At 40.1% G+C, this 19083-nt stretch overlaps 1 protein-coding gene across 2 annotated transcripts in view; it reads right to left on the bottom strand.

The window, feature by feature from the left end:
* LOC124606872 (DNA polymerase subunit gamma-1, mitochondrial) overlaps positions 1 to 19083 on the bottom strand; it is a 145329-nt gene that overhangs the window by 86461 nt on the left and 39785 nt on the right. For both annotated transcript variants that reach the window (XM_047138960.1, XM_047138961.1), the window contains exons 5-6: positions 16250 to 16705; positions 11260 to 11509 (exon numbers count right to left, since the gene is read on the bottom strand). In XM_047138960.1, coding sequence (XP_046994916.1) covers positions 11260 to 11509; positions 16250 to 16705 — 706 coding nt within the window. The remainder of the gene's footprint in view (positions 1 to 11259; positions 11510 to 16249; positions 16706 to 19083) is intronic.

The raw sequence follows: 19083 nt of genomic DNA, 5'->3' as shown, positions 1-19083 counted from the left end.
TGTGTATCATCGGGGGCTGTGAACAGTGAAAGTAAACAACTGTGACAACTGTGCACCTGTTGGCTACACTATTTACAGTAGTCAGTGTCGATATTACGAATCCCATTTTTCAGCCAGTGCAGCAATGCAGTACGTCGACACCAAGGACAATCAAGGATGAAATAAAGCAGGCGAACCATCACAACAGGGTTGTAGCCTATCCCCGATGTTATTCAATCTATATATCGAGCAAGAAGTAAAGGAAACAAAAGAAAAATTTGCAGTAGGAATTGAATTCCATGGAGAAGAAATAAGAACTTTGAGGTTTGCCGATGACACTGTATTCCTGTCAGAGACAGCAAAAGGAGCTGGAAGAGAAACTGAACAGAATGGGCAGTTTCTTGAAAGGAGGATATAAGATGGACATCAACAAAAGTGAAACGAGGATAATGGAATGTAGTCGAATTAAATCAGGTGATGCTGAGGGAATTAGATTACGAAATGAGACACTTAAAGCAGTAGATGAGTTTTACTATTTATGGTGCTAAATAACTGATGATGGTCAAAGTAGAGAGGATATAAAACGTAGACTGGCAACGGTGAGGAAAACGTTTCTGAAGAAGAGAAATTTGTTAACATCGAGTATAGATTTAAGTGTGAGGAAGTCTTTTCTGAAAGTATTTGTGTGGAGTGTAGCTGTGTATGGAAGTGAAACATAGACGAGAAAAGAAGAGAATAGAAGCTTTTGAAATGTGGTGCTACAGAAGAATGCTGAAGATTATATATGTAGATCACATAACTAATGAGGAGGTATTGAATAGAATTGGGGAGAAGAGGAATTTGTTGCACAACTTGACTAGAAGAAGGGATCAGTTGGTAAGACATGTTTTGAGGCATCAAGGGATCACAAATTTAGTATTGGAGGGCAGTGTGGAGGGTAAAAATCATAAGAGGGAGACCAAGAGACGAATACACTAAGCAGATTCAGAAGGATGTAGATTGCAGTAGGTATTTGGAGATGAAGAAGCTTGCGGAGGATAAAGTAGCATGGAGAGCTGCATCAAACCAGTCTCTGGACTGAAGATCACAACAATGACACTTGCTAGGTATCGAGTTGTCTGCTATATTTCTTCCGCCTTACATTTCTTTGTAGCAGTCTTTTACCTATCTTCTTTAAAACTGTAATTACTTTTAACTGTCCCATATTTTATAGGGAACTTCACAAATTAATTAATACATACATAATGAGATACTTACATGTAATGAATGACAGAGGGTTACATTCATAGTTGTTAAACAACATAACTTATAAAACATTGGCCAGCAGGTTGTCTGCATAACCTAGGTGAGTTGTTTCTCCTAAGAAGGGCTGGCTGTTAGCTCTGTAGGTTCTAACAGAGGAATAAAGATGGATATACCCTTAGCTATAAAGTGTAAAATATGAAGGGCTGACATCTAGGTATGATTGCTGAAACATGTAATAGGGGAGGGCATTCTGAGTTACAGTTCTATATAGGTAAATAATGGGTTATTATGTACAAAGGAGTACAATGAAAACAGCACAGAAGACAGAAACCAGGTATGAATATGGGATACAAGAAGAGTATGTTACCTCAATATGTATGTAGAGGAGGAAGAGAAGGTAGAGTTGTAAACTACACCCCATTCTGTATGTATGAATGTATATACTGTTTATAACAATGAAAACAATCAATTATCGATAAAATTATTTAATTGGATAGATAAAAAATCTACTCACCAAGCGGTGGCAGAACGTACACATAAAAGAATGTTGTGATTGGCCAATCACAACAGTCTTTTGTGTGTGTGTTCTTCCACCACTTGGTGTATATGTGGTTTGGTGAAAAGGATAGGTCAACCTAGAGGAAAAGGATGACGAAAACTGACAGAAAAAGGGTGATATATAAACAGGGACACTACCACTGTAGAGAGTTAAATGATTGTATAGAGATAATATTTCTGTGGAAAGAGGTGTATCTTGATAGTTACTACATAAGCAGGTACCGTTAGTTCCGAGGTCCCTACAAAGTGCCAAAGTACATGAATTTACCTGAGTTTCGTAATCTGTTCCATATGCTAATTAAAGATGGAGTAATAAAGAGGCAAGTGTCTGAATTTTGTCCTCTATTTCCCAGGATTGAAAATAAAGATAACCAGTTACTGAACGCTGACAACAAAGAGTTGATAATTGTTCAAAACATATGGCTCTTCTGATTTGGCACCTGGCTGACAAATTCTGAAGGTGTCTAATCAGGAAACCAGCCTCATAAAACTGGATAACAACATACACAGGTCACTATCCAATTACAGTTTCCTCCTGAAGAGGGGCAGCAGTCTTTTCAGTAGTTGCAGGGGCAACAGTCTGGATGATTGACTGACCTGGCCTTGTAACACTAACCAAAACGGCCTTGCTGTGCTGGTACTGCGAACAGCTGAAAGCAAGGGGAAACTACAGCCGTAATTTTCCCGAAGGCATGCAGCCTTACTGTATGGTTAAATGATGATGACATCCTCTTGGGTAAAATATTCCGGAGGTAAAATAGTCCCCCATTCGGATCTCCGGGCGGGGACTACTCAAAACGACATCGTTATCAGGAGAAAGAAAACTGGCGTTCTATGGATCAGAGTGTGGAATGTCAGATCCCTTAATCGGGCAGGTAGGTTAGAAAATTTAAAAAGGGAAATGGATAGGTTAAAGTTCGATATAGTGGGAATTAGTGAAGTTCGGTGGCAGGAGGAACAAGACTTTTGGTCAAGTGAATACAGGGTTATAAATAAAAAATCAAATAGGGGTAATGCAGGAGCAGGTTTAATAATGAATAAAAAAATAGGAGTGCTGGTAAGATACTACAAACAGCATAGTGAATGCATTATTGTGGCCAAGATAGACACGAAGCCTACGCCTACTACAGTAATACAAGTTTATATGCCAACTAGCTCTGCAGATGATGATGAAATTGATGAAATGTATGATGAGATAAAAGAAATTATTCAGGTAGTGAAGGGAGACGAAAATTTAATAGTCATGGGTGACTGGAATTCAAGAGTAGGAAAAGGGAGAGATGGAAACATAGTAGGTGAATATGGATTGGGGGAAAGAAATGAAAGAGGAAGCCGTCTGGTAGAATTTTGCACAGAGCATAACTTAATCATAGCTAACACATGGTTCAAGAATCATAAAAGAAGGTTGTATACATGGAAGAATCCTGGAGATGCAAGAAGGTATTAGATAGATTATATAATGATAAGACAGAGATTTGGGAACCAGGTTTTAAATTGTAAGACATTTCCAGGGGCAGATGTCGACTCTCACCACAATCTATTGGTTACGAACTGTAGATTAAAACTGAAGAAACTGCAAAAAGGTGGGAATTTAAGGAGATGGGACCTGGATAAACTGAAAGAACCAGAGGTTGTACAGAGTTTCAGGGAGAGCATAAGGGAACAATTGACAGAAATGGGGGAAAGAAGGACAGTAGAAGAAGAATCGGTAGCTTTGAGGGACAAAGTAGTGAAGGAAGCAGAGGATCAAGTAGGTAAGAAATCGAGGGCTAGTAGAAATCCTTGGGTAACAGAAGAAATATTGAATTTAATTGATGAAAGGAGAAAATATAAAAATGCAGTAAATAAAGCAGGCAAAAAGGAATACAAACGTCTCAAAAATGAGATCAACAGGAAGTGCAAAATGGCTAAGCAGGGATGGCTAGAGGACAAATGTAAGGATGTAGAGGCTTATCTCACAAGGGGTAAGATAGATATTGCCTACAGGAAAATTAAAGAGACCTTTGGAGAAAAGAGAACCACTTGATGAATATCAAGAGCTCAGATGGAAACCCAGTTCTAAGCATAGAAGGGAAGGCAAAAAGGTGGAAGGAGTATATAGAGGGTGAATACAAGGGCGCTGTACTTGAGGACAATATTATGGAAATGGAAGAGGAGGTAGATGAAGATGAAATGGGAGATATGATACTGCATGAAGAGTTTGACAGAGCACTGAAAGACCTGAGTCGAAACAAGGCCCCGGGAGTAGACAACATTCCATTAGAACTACTGACGGCCTTGGGAGAGCCAGTCCTGACAAAACTCTACCATCTGGTGAGCAGGATGTATGAGACAGGCGAAATACCCTCAGACTTCAAGAAAAATATAATAATTCCAATCCCAAAGAAAGCGGGTGTTGACAGATGTGAAAATTACCGAACTATCAGTTTAATAAGTCACAGCTGCAAAATACTAACACGAATTCTTTACAGACGAATGGAAAATTGGTAGAAGCCAACCTCGGGGAAGATCAGTTTGGATTCCATAGAAATATTGGAACATGTGAGGCGATACTGACCTTACGACTTATCTTAGAAGAAAGATTAAGGAAGGCAAACCTACATTTCTAGCATTTGTAGACTTAGAGAAAGCTTTTGACAATGTTGACTGGAATACTCTCTTTAAAATTCTAAAGGTGGCAGCGATAAAATACAGGGAGTGAAAGGCTATTTACAATTTGTACAGAAACCAGATGGCAGTTATAAGAGTCGAGGGGCATGAAAGGGAAGCAGTGGTTGGGAAGGGAGTAAGACAGGGTTGTAGCCTCTCCCCGACGTTATTCAATCTGTATATTGAGCAAGAAGTAAAGGAAACAAAAGAAAAATTCAGAGTAGGTATTAAAATCCATGGAGAAGAAATAAAAACTTTGAGGTTCGCTGATGACATTGTAATTCTGTCAGAGACAGTAAAGGATTTGGAAGAGCAGTTGAACGGGATGGACAGTGTCTTGAAACAAAGATATAAGATGAACATCAACAAAAGCAAAACGAGGATAATGGAATGTAGTCGAATTAAGTCGGGTGATGCTGAGGGAATCAGATTAGGAAATTAGACACTTAAAGTAGTAAAGGAGTTTTGCTATTTGGGGAGCAAAATAACTGATGATGGTCGAAGTAGAGAGGATATAAAATGTAGACTGGCAATGGCAAGGAAAGCGTTTCTGAAGAAGAGAAATTTGTTTACATTGAGTATAGATTTAAGTGTCAGGAAGTTGTTTCTGAAAGTATTTGTATGGAGTGTATCCATGTATGGAAGTGCAACATGGACGATAAATAGTTTAGACAAGAAGAGAATAGAAGCTTTTGAAATGTGGTGCTACAGAAGAATGCTGAAGATTTGGTGGGTAGATCACATAACTAATGAGGAGGTACTGAATAGAATTGGGGAGAAGAGGAGTTTGTGGCACAACTTGACAAGAAGAAGGGACCGGTTGGTAGGACATGTTCTGAGGCATCAAGCAAGGGATCACAAATTTAGCATTGGAGGGCAGCATGGAGGGAGACCAAGAGATGAATACACTAAACAGATACAGAAGGATGTAGGTTGCAGTAGGTACTGGGAGATGAAGAAACTTGCACAGGATAGAGTAGCACGGAGAGCTTCATCAAACCAGTCTCTGGACTGAAGACCACAACAACAACAACAACAACAACAAGTTTTGTAGATTTTCATGTACTCTTCAAAGGGGAAGTGTGAATTCAGATCATTAAAAGTACAGCTAGTACAGCCTGAATTCTGTGAGAAACATAGTTGGTTAAGTGAAATATAGACGATTAGACTAAAAGGGCTACTGGACTCTAGGTCCTAGTAATGAATGGTCCATGAGCATAAAATAAGGAGATGTTGTATACTGTTTAAGGATCCATATTGATAATAAATATTTTTGGGCAGGAATTCAAAGAGATTTAATCAAAGTGAGATTTTAGACAATCACATGCCTATTCACTGTGCTGTATTCCATGCATAATGAACACGTATAAGTATGTTTATTCCAAATGAGATGCAACTACAGCTGTGATCATGCATCATATACAAAAACTGTCAATACTTTTACTTATGATGGTTAAAATTAGTTTTCAAACAATTTAAAATCCAAGATGGAATGATGACACTATTATGAAAAAGATAGACTGTTACTCATCATATAGTGAAGATGCTAAGTCACAGGCAGTCACAACAAACACTCTGCTAAACAAGCGATCTTTCCACCAAAAGGCCTCCTTCTAATGTAGTTGGCAGGTTAGATGGGAAAAGGGGGAGAGGGAGAGAGGGTAAAAGAGAGAAGAAAATGGATTCTGGATGAGAGTTGGTGGTATTGACGGCTGTGTGGTGCTGGAGTGGAAGCAGGATAGGGGATAGTTGGATGAACGACAGAGACTAACAAAGCTCGAGGCCAAGGGGCTATGAGAACATAGGCTATATTACAGGGAGAGTTCCCATCTGCGCAACTAAGAAAAGTTAGTGTTGGTAGGAAGGATCCAGACAGTGCATGATGTGAAGCGGTAACTGCAGTGAACCATATCATTTTGGACAGTGTGCTCAGCAACTGGGTGGTCCAGCTGTCTCTTGAGCACAGTTTGTCAGCGGCCATTCATGCCGAAAGACAGTTTGTTGGCTGTCATGCCAATGTAAGATGCAGCTCTGTGGTTTCAGGTTAATTTGTAGATCACAATACTGCTTTTACATGTAGCCTTGCCTTTGAAGGTATAGGCAATGCTTGTGACTGGACTGGAGTAGGTGGTGGTGCAAGGATGTATGGGACAGGTATTGCATCTAGGTCTATTGCTGGGATATGAGGCATGAGGCAAAGTGTTGGGAGCAGGGATGGACGAGGACATTGTGTAGGTTCAGTGAGTGGTGGAATACCATATTGGCCACAGCAAGAGGTAGTCAAAATCCTGGTGGAGAAAGTGATTCAGTTGCTCCAGTCCTGGGTGGTACTGAGTCATGAGGGAAAGGCCTTTGCAAAGAGATTTCATATCAGTGAGCAGAATGCAAAGTTTCCTTGAGTGTAGCACCTTGCTTTAAAATGTTTGGTACTGAACACAACTTGTAATATCGTGAAAATAAATTTTCATTAACATCTGCAATATATTTTATTCATTCCCACCTACTATCAATTGAAGTTAAAAATGAAAACATGAAGGGAAACTTCTACGTGTGAGCCCTGCTGCATATTAACCTCTGAGGACGCGGTATGTACACACAAACTAACCACTTCACAGGGGATGATTTGGGGGTGGATCACGATTGGATGGAGGAGTCAACTGAGTCAGGCAGTGTTCAACATTGGTTTTGGATTGAGTCTGATTGGTAGACTTGCTGGCAGAAAAGTGTTTCCACTGTAGGGACTGGGAGAAGGATAGAAGGTTTCTAACAAGTCAAGTATGATTGAATTTGGGAGTGGGGCAACAAGTAAGGCCTTTGGAAAGGACTGAAACTTCTATGGGACTAAGGCTTTTCGAGGAAAGGTTCATACTGTGATTCAGGTCTGTTTGGGTTCTGGATTCTGTATGATGGTGGGAGAGTGTTTCTGACAGTGTGTAAACGTCGTAGATCTGCAAGGCAGGGTTTGTCAGCTATGAGGGGATGTGAAGGAGGTTTGAAGGCTGTTGTAGAGGTGGTGGAGTAGGAGGTAAATAAGTTGGAGAGTTTTTTCAGGTGATGATGTGCATGCTGCCCTAGTTCCTGGAGTGCAAGACTTTGACTGTGAGAGATGGGATACAGGAATTTGGGACTGCAGAGCAGGGGAATTTTGGATGCAGATGAGGTATTGCAAGGGGGTTTGGACCTGATTTACATGGTTTTGCAGGACTAGGTTGGTGAGGATTAAGGACTGGCAGTATCTGAACAGATGGAGGTCATTGTGGAAGGAAGGGTTGCAGCCAGAGATTGGCAATCTCATGGTAAGGCCATTTGAGGATTCCATCAGCCATGCAACAACACAAGAACAATGTGTAGGACTGGGTTCTGGCTAGAGATAAGGAAACTTTTCTAGATTGGCACAGATGGAAGGAGCGAGGATCTGTGGCGGAGGATAAAAATGCGTAAATATACATAACTTACACAGGAATACACGTGAAAAAAGTAGCAAAAATATGTGGTAAAAATCACAAATAGGATGGAACAGATGAAGTATGAGGAAACAAGATGAAACCTGAAGGAGTAGAGCCAATAGTGAGAGGTGGAAACGAACTGAAATCGGCATGAAAACATAAGATCAAAGACAAAAATAAATAAAAATATTATAATGTGAGAAGCAGGCTGGTGGGAGGTTGTATGAAGGAGGAGCATAACAGATGTGACTGGATTAGGTGACGTTAGTATGTACGTATTGGAATAAGAGAAGTGAAAGAGTGGTTGGTGGGCCGGGGGAGGGGGGGGAGGGGGGGGGGGGGGGAGGGGATAGGGTGATACAAGGTACAAGTTCATGTGGCACAGGAAGATACAGAGAATAACACACAAAAATATGGAAGAGTGATGCAGGAAGCATGATCAATATGGGACATGAGATGCAGTATCAGCAATCAGCACAGTCATGTAGCTGTGTGTTAAGTGCCGACAAGACAGCTGATACAGTGTGGCTCTTAAGTCAGTGTGTGTAGTATGGTTTGAACAGAGCAACATGTAAAACACAGGAAAGAAGAGAAAGAAAAGGATGGACACTGAGTACGGTAATGCAAATAAAAGTAACAAATGAAAATAGTACTGGATTATTGGATGTAAGAAAAGCCATTAGGCAAAATCAAACAACGAAAAATCCAAGCTGGAATAATGACAATATTATGAAAAGGACTGACTGCTACTCACCTATGCAATTATCCTCATTCATCCCTGCTCTACCCTTGCTCCAAACCCGTTGCCTCATGGCTCATATCCCCATAACAGACCTAGATGCAAGAACTGTCCCATACATCCTCCCTTCACCACATACTTCAGTCCAGTCACAAGCATCACCTATCCCATCAAAGGCAGAGCTATGTGTGAAAGCAGTCAAGTGATCTACAAGCTAAGCTGGAACTGCAGTGCTGTGTTCTTACATGGGCATGACAACCGGCAAGCTGTCTCTCCACATGAATAGCCACCGACAAACTGTAGCCAAGAGACAGCTGGAACATCCGGTTACTGAGGACACTGTCCAACACGATGTGGTTTACTTCAATGACTGCTTCATAGCCTGCACCATCTGGATCCCTCCTAGCAAAGTGAGAACTCCTCCTGCAATAGATCCCACGTTCCCATAACCCCCCTGGCCTCAAGCTTCGTTGCGCAGAGTCTTCATCCACCTATCCCCTTCCCTGCTCCCACTCCAGCGCCATACAGGCTTCAGTTCTACCAAACAACCCACAGCCTTTTTATTTCTCTTCACTTCCAACATCCCCCCCCACCTTACTCCTGCTGTCTAACCACCCAACTGCACCTAGCTGCCTTACCCTCTCCCCACCTCTTCCCTGTATGCTCCTACAAGCAGCACTTTACCATCCACCACCCCTCTACCCTGCTATCCTTTCCCCCACCACCCAGTTGTGTCTACTTTTGGTGGGACGCTCACTTACGTAGGTGTCTTTTTGTTGTGTCTGTCTGCGTCTCAACAGCTTCACTATATGGTGAGTGGTAATCTATCCTTTTCATAATATTAAAACTAGTTTGGAATTTTAGATGTTCATTATTTATTAGAGTTTCACAATAGTGACCATAACATTCTCCTCAGGGGAAGGACCTGTAGTGTAAGATATTACTTCAGTAAAGTGACGTGTTGTACAAGCATTTACCAAACTTACGAATGATGACTGCCACCATAAGAAATGTACAGGGTGGCAGCCAGTCAAGGAATATTTTAGGGAAGTGCTTAAAAAATTTATATCAAAGGCCCAGTCACATCTTAACAAGTTTTCTCCCAGAGCATCTTCAGCTGTGCCTATGCGACAAGTTGCCTGTCTTCCAGAACCGAGACAGTTCTCTCCAGTTAAAGCTGCTGACAAGAGACCTCCTGTACACTGTCGTCGTACGCCATATGTAACAACCTTCTTCCCCCTTCCCTGCCCATGAACATAAGATTAAGTAATGATTTGGTATGGCATTTTATTTATGTGCATGTATTCTGGAAGACAAGGGCACAATGTACCTGTTAGCTACATTACAGTGATCCCTGCGGCTTGGGCTATTTATTGTGTGTCATCGGGTCCTGCCTTGGAGATATGATGTGAGACATGGAAGAAGAATGGCTGTGACAGTCACAATGACATCACAGGGGCAAGTGAAGAACTGCTACCTGTATATTCAAGTGGTATCTGTTAACTATGACAGACAGTTTTTGACATAAGCTGTATTAATATACCTATGATATTCTGGATAACAAGCCAACTTTGTTATGTAACAAGTTATAACAAGACGCCTTGAGCCCTCTACTGAAGTTGCTAGCAAATTCATGCCATCAGTTTTAGCCAATAGCGTGTGTGGGATACAGGTCATGTGTGTGGACACTGGAGCATTCTGCAGTGCAGAACACATTTGCCTCTCTCTCTTGTGATCTACACCTTGAGCAGAACGGATGTCTTTTTGGGAGGCACAGCCTCTGGCTCTGCGTTCCATGACTGGCCACCACAATCATTTAACATGAGCTGTCTCCCCTTCCGTTGTCCATTTTAATTAGTTGCTCGACCTTCTAGACTGGCCTGATAATTTACCCAGGGATATAAAATGTCTGACAGGTAGCAAAGTGAAATTTGAAAACAAACTAAACAAGTTTCTCCTTAACAACTCCTTCTATTCTGTAGAAGAATTTCTATTACCGTTCTGTGCAAAAGTTGGTAGGTATGAATTACTAGCTCACATCTCTAGATTTAAAAAAAAAAACTACTTTATAAATTTTCAGCCTGTAGCCATATTTAAAAATTTAAGTTGTGATGTGTATGTAAAATGACTTATTCCACATTTTGATTCATCATGCAAATGATCCATGGAACATGAAACTAACTAACATTAGGGCTTCATTCATTGCACACCTTCAAAGGGGATAACTGTTCCTTTATGCTACTCTGCTCAATTGGCTGCTAGTGTACTTTACAGACATATCCTGCAAGGACTGCTTCTGCCCTTTAATGTATAATGTGGTTCTTTCACATCCCTGGAGACCCTTCTTCATAATGAAAAATACCGTGTGTGTGTGTGTGTGTGTGTGTGTGTGTGTGTGTGTGTGTATAACAGGGGGCACATCCCAGTTAAATCTCTGTGATACTTAGAATATAAAGCTGCTTAGTGGTGTGAGTACATATTATTCCACAAATTACAATGCGAGTACATCACCTGCCTAGCCAATGGTAATAGTAATGACCACGTAGAAATACAGCAAATTAACTACTGTATTTCTTCCTTTGGTTTACTGTGTGAAATTGTTAGAACGTGTAGCTACATAACCTCAACACACAACTTACTAACATGGTCTGCTTGAGGCAGGAGGAAGCCCCAACCATAGCCTCTCAGAAAGTGAAGAGGGTATCCCTCCCAACTCAGCCGTAAGAGTTTTGGTGTGATCTGCATCCCGGTGGTGAGGAGCTGGGGTCCTGGGCACCAGTCTTCAGAATCCATGTTGCGGGAGCAGAGCTTCCGGTACCAGGCGGGATACCCAGGCATGTGAGGTGGACGGGCGGGAAGCCTCGCTGCTGTTTCCTTAGCCAGCCTTTCAAACCTGTTGGCAAATTCTTCATAAGAAAATCATAGTTATAACAGAAAACTATCACCACAGATATCCAGATTTCCTCTGACAATGAAAGCAAGACAACTGCAGAAATACCAACAAATAGTTTCCCAAATATGCAATAAAACGATAATAGGGTTTACAGTAATTACAAATTTATCAACTTCCACATTTAGTAAGGAATTTCATATTCTTATTATTTCATATATCCTGTTTCCAACCATGAACACTGTGGTGTAATTGTTTCCACTTGAAGTTAACTAATTCATGGCCTAAAGGATATGAAGATATTGTAATTTCATTACCATGCAACAAGAACCAATGATCTAGTCAGCTTTGTAGACCAATTTTCGCAATTCTGAGAAATTGGTTTGTTTAGCTTAAATGTCCATAACTCAAAAGTTATTAATTAGTTAAGACGTGACTTCTAGACATTGCCCATTTTTATATCTTGTAATATTTCAAAATTTTGTTCTGATAATGCTCAAGCCCAAATTTTCCAAACACAGTGATTTTCTTAGATTTTCCACATTTTGATTTTTAAAGGAAGCATTCAAAGTTGAAACTTTTGTTAAATGAATTATAAATTTTGGTTGTCTTAGAAGCTGAGGAATTTTCGATGGGCATCATTGCAATATCAAAAAATAGTAACTTACGTTTCTGTAAAACCCAAGGCTGCAAAACATTAGGTATATGAAGCAAATGGGTTTAGAAATGGCTCTGTGCACTATGGGACTTAACATCTATGGTCATCAGTCCCCTAGAACTTAGAACTACTTAAACCTAACTAACCTAAGGACAGCACACAACACCCAGCCATCACGAGGCAGAGAAAATCCCTGACCCCGCCGGGAACTGAACCCGAGAACCCGGGCGTGGGAAGCGAGAACGCTACCGCACGACCACGAGATGCGGGCCAAATGGGTTTAGAAATCCAGGCTGCTTTTCTCTCTTTTGTATCATTAATTAATGTAGCATTTTCTTGTAAACTAAAAACCATAAAGTGGTGCATTACCCTTAAGCATCCGCCCCGGTAGCTGAGTGGTCAGCGTAACAGACTGTCAATCCTAAGGGCCCGGGTTCGATTCCCAGCTGGGTCGGAAAATTTCTCTGCTCAGGGACTGGGTGTTGTGTTGTCCTAATCATCATCATTTCATCCCCATCGACGCGCAGGTCGCTGAAGTGGCGTCAAATCGAAAGACCTGCACCAGGCGAACGGTCTACCCGACGGGAGGCCCTAGCCACACGACATTTCCATTTCCATACCCTTAAGCATAAGGTTATACATAGCCAGACATGGGCCCAAAATGAGACAGTCAACTGTGAATTCATGAGAGCACTGACTATGGCAAAAGCCTATGTAAAGTGTATTGCACAGTGATACTGTCTTATAACATTCTTGTATTGATCAAATGGACTGGCTACAAATCTGGCAGCATGCATCTGGAGAGCTTCTATGTATTCTTTTGTAATATGGTGAGGATCCCAAACACTGTACCAGCACTCAAGAACGTGTATCAAAAATGTTCTGTATGCAATGTCTTTAATTACATGCACTGTTCTATTCTTTATCAGAATTCTCCCAATAAACTGTAGTTGACCATTTGCCTCACCTAAAACTTGTTCCGCAGCTTTTCATCAAGGTATTTAAACGAGGTGGCCAAGTAAAGCAGTTTACAATTAATACTGGATTCCAATACTACTGACACACATCTCCCATTCATTCACATTAACTTACCTTTCTATACATTTGAGGAACATGTATTCAGTGCCCAAAATAGAAATTCTGCCAAAGTTAGCTTGAATCACCCAACAGTCACTCAACAACGATTACTTTACACACACAACAGAACCATCAGTAAAGATTCTGAGAATGTTGACCACTCTAAGACCCCTACACACTGGTGATTTGACTACACGACTTGCTGTGCACATGCTGCTCCCCAGGGCTAGTCATCGCGACTCAGCCATGTTTGATCCTTCCACATGTGGCAGTCTCGTAAGACAACTACAGAGAGAAGGGGTAAACAGCTGCTGCCTCAACAGGTATGTGCATTTGTATGTCAGCGCTTCATTATTGTTCAATGATGTAATTTTCCTGGGTTGGTTTAAAGATTTTTGTTTTTCTGTTGCACTGCAAAAATGACTTTCATTGTGGAACTTTTCATCGTTGCAGTAGAAAGTTATCCTTTAATTTGGGAATCGGGAAAGAAGAATTATAGCAGTAAGATTTAATGCCTGAGAAGAGAAACAATTTGTTATGTTCTTCAAAAACAAAACTGTGTACAAAGTAAATTCTCATGTATTATTTTGTGTATTGTATGAATATAATAGAAATAAACATTCCACGTGGGGAAAATATATATATAAAGTGTCTGTATATGTGCGGATGGATATGTGTGTGTGTGCGAGTTATACCTGTCCTTTTTTCCCCCTAAGGTTAGTCTTTCCACTCCCGGGATTGGAATGACTCCTTACCCTCTCCCTTAAAACCCACATCCTTTCGTCTTTCCCTCTCCTTCCCTCTTTCCTGATGAAGCAACCTTGGGTTGCGAAAGCTTGAAATTTGTGTGTGTGTTTGTGTGTTTTTATTGTGTCTATCTGCCAGCGCTTTCTTGTTTGGTAAGCCACAGCATCTTTGTTTTTTATATATATTTCGTATATTGTGTATTATTAAAATACATTTTACATCATGTTCATTTGCAAAGGGATCCCCAACAGTGCTAACAAAATAATCTGCGAATTTGTCTTGTATATTCACAGCACAGCAGCTTTGTGTAGGTGTGATGCTTCATATCTCTTCTAGGCCAACTATTGTTAAAGTTTCATCCAACTTGAATCCACCTCTTTTGTGACAAGAGTTGCACAGAATGCAGCATACTTCAATGATTATTACTGTACGGAAATCCTCTTTCACATTTTTATGATGAAATATTTACATTTTGTCATCAATTTGTGACTGGGTTGCACAAGTGTACAGCTCTTGCCGCAGAGCCTCAGCTAAGTGGTTCATATGTGTGTCCAGTAATTCAGTTGCATGATTCGATCACATAATTGTGCATTGCATCGATTGAACTATGTGGCTGAATCACCACATCTACATAGCCAGTGTGAGAGCAGCCTAATGGAACTCAGTAGCTGAAAAATAATACGGAAACACTGTCAGAAATGCATGCTCGAACATAAATGCGAATCCTAGCCAAACCTGCATGTTGTGCTGTTGCATTTGACCACAAACTGCAGCCATGCAATGTCCTCAACATGTTGCAAGCATGAGTCGTGGTCAGAACAGGGGGTGTTCTGTGGTGTTGTGAGTGCATTATGTCGAAGCCAACTGAATTCGAACACAGGCAAATTGCTCATGCTCGTATGGCAAGTCCTTCAGCAACTAAGGTAGTTGAAGTGTCTCTTATTTCAAGAGGCACCACAGCTGCCTCGAGTAGCTGCCGGTGTGATGTCTGAACATCGGCGTGCATTATGCTTGCCATAGAAGCCTGACTTACATCTTCTGTGAGTGGTATAAATAGTAACTGGTGGGTTACTACAGAAGGTGGATGATAGGTCAAATTTTGTAACACAAAACTGCTATGATTTAAATCATGTAGGAAAACACTATGCTTAACTTGTGTTAACAATCAGATGAGTCACTATGTTAGATTCAGCATAAGCAAACCAAATGGCTGGAATACTGCACAATTCCTTGTCTACAATATAATGGTGGACAGAAAAGAGTGTGAGTTTCACATCATGTTCAAATTATGTTTCGATGTATTTTAATGTTTCTTTCTTCATCATCAAGAATGTTACCAAATATCTTTTGCCTTTCTTTCTCGAGTGTTCTCACTCTAACAAACAGTGATTTGTACCAGATAAGGGATTATAAAATAAATTTTCTCTTAACAGTGCTCCATCTAAGGGATATTGCACTCTCTTAACAACAGTGTGCTGTGAAATGGCAGTTGATGATAGAAAATAGGACTTCTTACAGGGTAAACTGGACATTTACTCCATAACTTAGACTGAAAAACAAGCAGGGACAAAAGCAAAAGGTAATTCACAGTAGATGATTACACAAGATTTTCAAACCTGACACAAAAGGAGATCAAACAAGTCAGGAGGAGAAGGAAAATTATCATAGTTCCTGCCACACCAGGCCCATTAGAAACAGGGGATTGGCTTCGTGAAGCATGGTAGGCAGATAGAGCCATTCTGCTATTTAAAGAAACCACGGGCAACACAAATCAGTATGGTTAGATTGGGTCTGCAATATTACAGCAGGTGATTGTGAATTAACTGAGATGTGAAGATAAATTCTAATTCAAGGTGAACATTTAATCAAGGCTATGTACCCTCCAATGGTACACATGCGATAAAATGGTAGCTGCAGTTAAAGGCAAAAAGAGAAGTCCTGTAACAATTACATGAGCTGCTTTACCTAATGATATGACAAACCTGTTATCAATTACCAACAATACTTCTAAGATACATTGCTCACTAATCTACTAGTTACAACTGCAATGGAGCTGCCTCTCTTTTCCTCCCTTGGTTTGTTTAACCGATCTTTCAGAAAGATGTCATGAAGAAAACAATTTCAACATGACTATAATGAGATGGCTATATATTATGACAGAACTGTTGATACACAGTGTAATGTGCAAACTAAATTTAAATTATGACTAAATTCAAGGCTAGCAAACTTTTTTCCCTGCAAAAAATTGAATGGATACTTACCTAACAATAAAGCTTTCCTCCTCTTCTTCCTTCTCTCCCTCTCCACTATTGCTCTGCTGTGCCTTCTCTTTCTGTAATTCTGGTATCCTCATATCGTCATCTTGCTGTACAGGTGTTCCATTCTCCCTACTCTTTCGAGACTTCTTTGTTTGCTGTTTCAACTTGAGCTCTTGCAGTGACCAGTCCTGATCCCACATCCAGGTGTCACTCTGATATGCATCATTGTGCATGAGTTCACATGCAGTGTTGGCGCACTTTGCAAGTAAGAACTGAATCTCAGAATCCAATTCTTCAAAAGTTGCATCAGCTTCCATGATGTAACGATTCCATGAGTCATCAACAGGTAAAAAAGCTGTGCCCAGTTCCAGCATGCCAGCAAGGGTAACTGGGTGAGGAAATCTTTCCAAGAAGAGTGGTAGAAGTTGTTCCAGTACTGACAAAGTGGCCAACACATCACTGCAAATGGAAGAAAGTGTTAGTGTTATTGACACGGTGTATGTTACAAATATGCAGCTGTTCATCAGATTACAGTTTTCAACTATTACCTTTAAAACTAAAGCCTGACGAGGCTACTGAAACAATTAATTAGTGTAGGAAACGAACAAATTCAAATTTATAAATAACATAAAACACTGGATTTTCTTCCTTTCCCCAATGTCCAGTAACTCTCGTACATTTCCTTCTATTCTCACAGGTAATATAATACAGACTACCACAACTACAACTATTCATCAGTTTTACAGTAACTATTGAAAATTCAAGTAAATGAAAATACATCAGGTTTTAATTGCCAATAAGTGTAGATACAGACACAGACAAAACATTCTACGAATGTCAGGTTTCATAACTAGAGATTTTTTCATTCAACAAAAAGAGAGGATATGATTATTGGAGTTTTCTAAGCAATTTGAGGATAAAGTACAAAATCAAAGTCAGCTTGCCAGGTAGAAACATCAATTGAAGAGAAAATTGAAATGAACAATGGAACACATACAATACATCAAATTTGAGAACCATAGTGGTTAGGGGTGGCACAGATGGCAATAAAATATAAGAATAGGACACAGTAAAAATATCAGAAAGATGAGATGAAAATGAGGAATGACAGAAAGAAGAGAGAAAGGAAGGGAGATTAAAGTTTAACATCCCATTGATGGGAAGTCATAACAGATGCATTCTTCTTTAGTTCTGGACAGGATGGAGAAAGCACTATCCATGGGTGTTTTCAAAAGAACTATTCCAGTATTTGCCTTAAACAATTCAAGGAAAGTAAGGAAAACATAAATCTAGATGACCAGACAAGTATCTGAACCAGCTTCCTCCCATATGTGAATCCAGCACCTTACCATAAAAGAGAAAGAGGGTAAAGAGGGAAAAGCAGCCAAAAAAAGAAAATAAAAAATAGTAAATATACCAAAAGAGATGTGAAAACAGAAAACTAAATAAACAGAATACAGTGGAAGCAACAGTAGCTAGAAGAGCACAGGAGGCAACAAGAAGACAATAAGTGATCAACTGAAGGTGAGGCCAGCTGGGAAGCATGAATCAAGCTCGCACTGTACAGAAAGCGTCTCATTAGAAATATCTTCTCAGGGTAGGCAGGAACAATTCAAAATCACCCATAAACTGAAGTAGGGAATAACAAACCTTCTTGTAATATGGACTTACAGCATGTATCAATTGTCTGTACTGCAGGTCAGCACTTACCTGTAGGAGGTAAAGTGTGTGGTACTGCCAACAGACATGCATATATTTGTAAGTGCCACAATTCCTAACTTTCTGAAAGTATTATTATTTGTTTACAGGGTATCATTTTCCATTTGTGGCTGTAGAAGTTTTTATTCTGCTGTTAGAATTTTCGCATTACGCAACTGTCAAGCAAAAATATTTGATGCCAACTAATGCCACAGATAGGTTGTGTGGGTATTCTTACTTATAACTTATATTTGCGGCCTTACACAGCATCAAACCCCTGTACTTGACAATGGCATAACATGAAAACCACAACAAACATATGTGGAAAGTGGCGTCTTTTAAATACTCTGTTGTGTTATGGCATAATATGTTACTTACATTTTGTAAAGCTTAAACACTGCTTTTTGTGTTCTTTGTCTTCTTAAGTTAAAAGTTTTGTGTGGCACTGAGTGAAGATCCCAGGAAATGCACACTGTACATGCACACATGTCAGAAGGTGTTAAAATCTAGCTTCTGGTCGCTGCCAGCCTGCCTCTATGCTTCAGATCTGAAACAATGCTCCAAGAGGCCGAGGAACAAGTGAAGAATATTTCCAGTTACCCATTGTTCCAAGTTAGCTGTTATAGAGAACATGAGTTAAAAACATTGTTTCAATTTTTGTGTGGTGCACTCGATGTCTGATGCATGTGCTTGTGCGAGCCACATGCGCGTTTACTTGGGCGTATATCAAGAGGGCTGTATTTTGTACCCAATAAATGTGATATGACTCACAGCAGTAACCTCACCTGCATCATATAAGGAATTTAAAGTTTTTTTATTCTGTTATTCTTGAAAAGAATGTAAGCAGTTCTGCTGTTTATCATTTCCTGTTCTATCAGTCCCTTTCTTCATCTCTACGTTACCAGCGAAAGAAAAGTTAAATTTGATCTTTCCCATATTTTATCCTGTCTGTCAAGCTAACATATGTTTTCCAGCTTTTTAATCCACTTTACATAGCTTGAGATGAAAACAACCATTAAATAAGGTGCACTAATACTGAACTAAACTACAGCAAATACACTATAATCAGTGTGAAATATAGCAATGTAGAGTATCTCCATTTGCTTTAGTATCTATACTAGGGTAAATGAATACTAAAT

Source organism: Schistocerca americana, chromosome 3 (genome assembly GCF_021461395.2).
Source record: "Schistocerca americana isolate TAMUIC-IGC-003095 chromosome 3, iqSchAmer2.1, whole genome shotgun sequence".
NCBI classification, from domain to species: domain Eukaryota; kingdom Metazoa; phylum Arthropoda; class Insecta; order Orthoptera; family Acrididae; genus Schistocerca; species Schistocerca americana.
The sequence above is the reverse complement of the archived record's forward strand: the minus strand, read 5'-3'. Positions and strand labels throughout refer to the sequence as shown.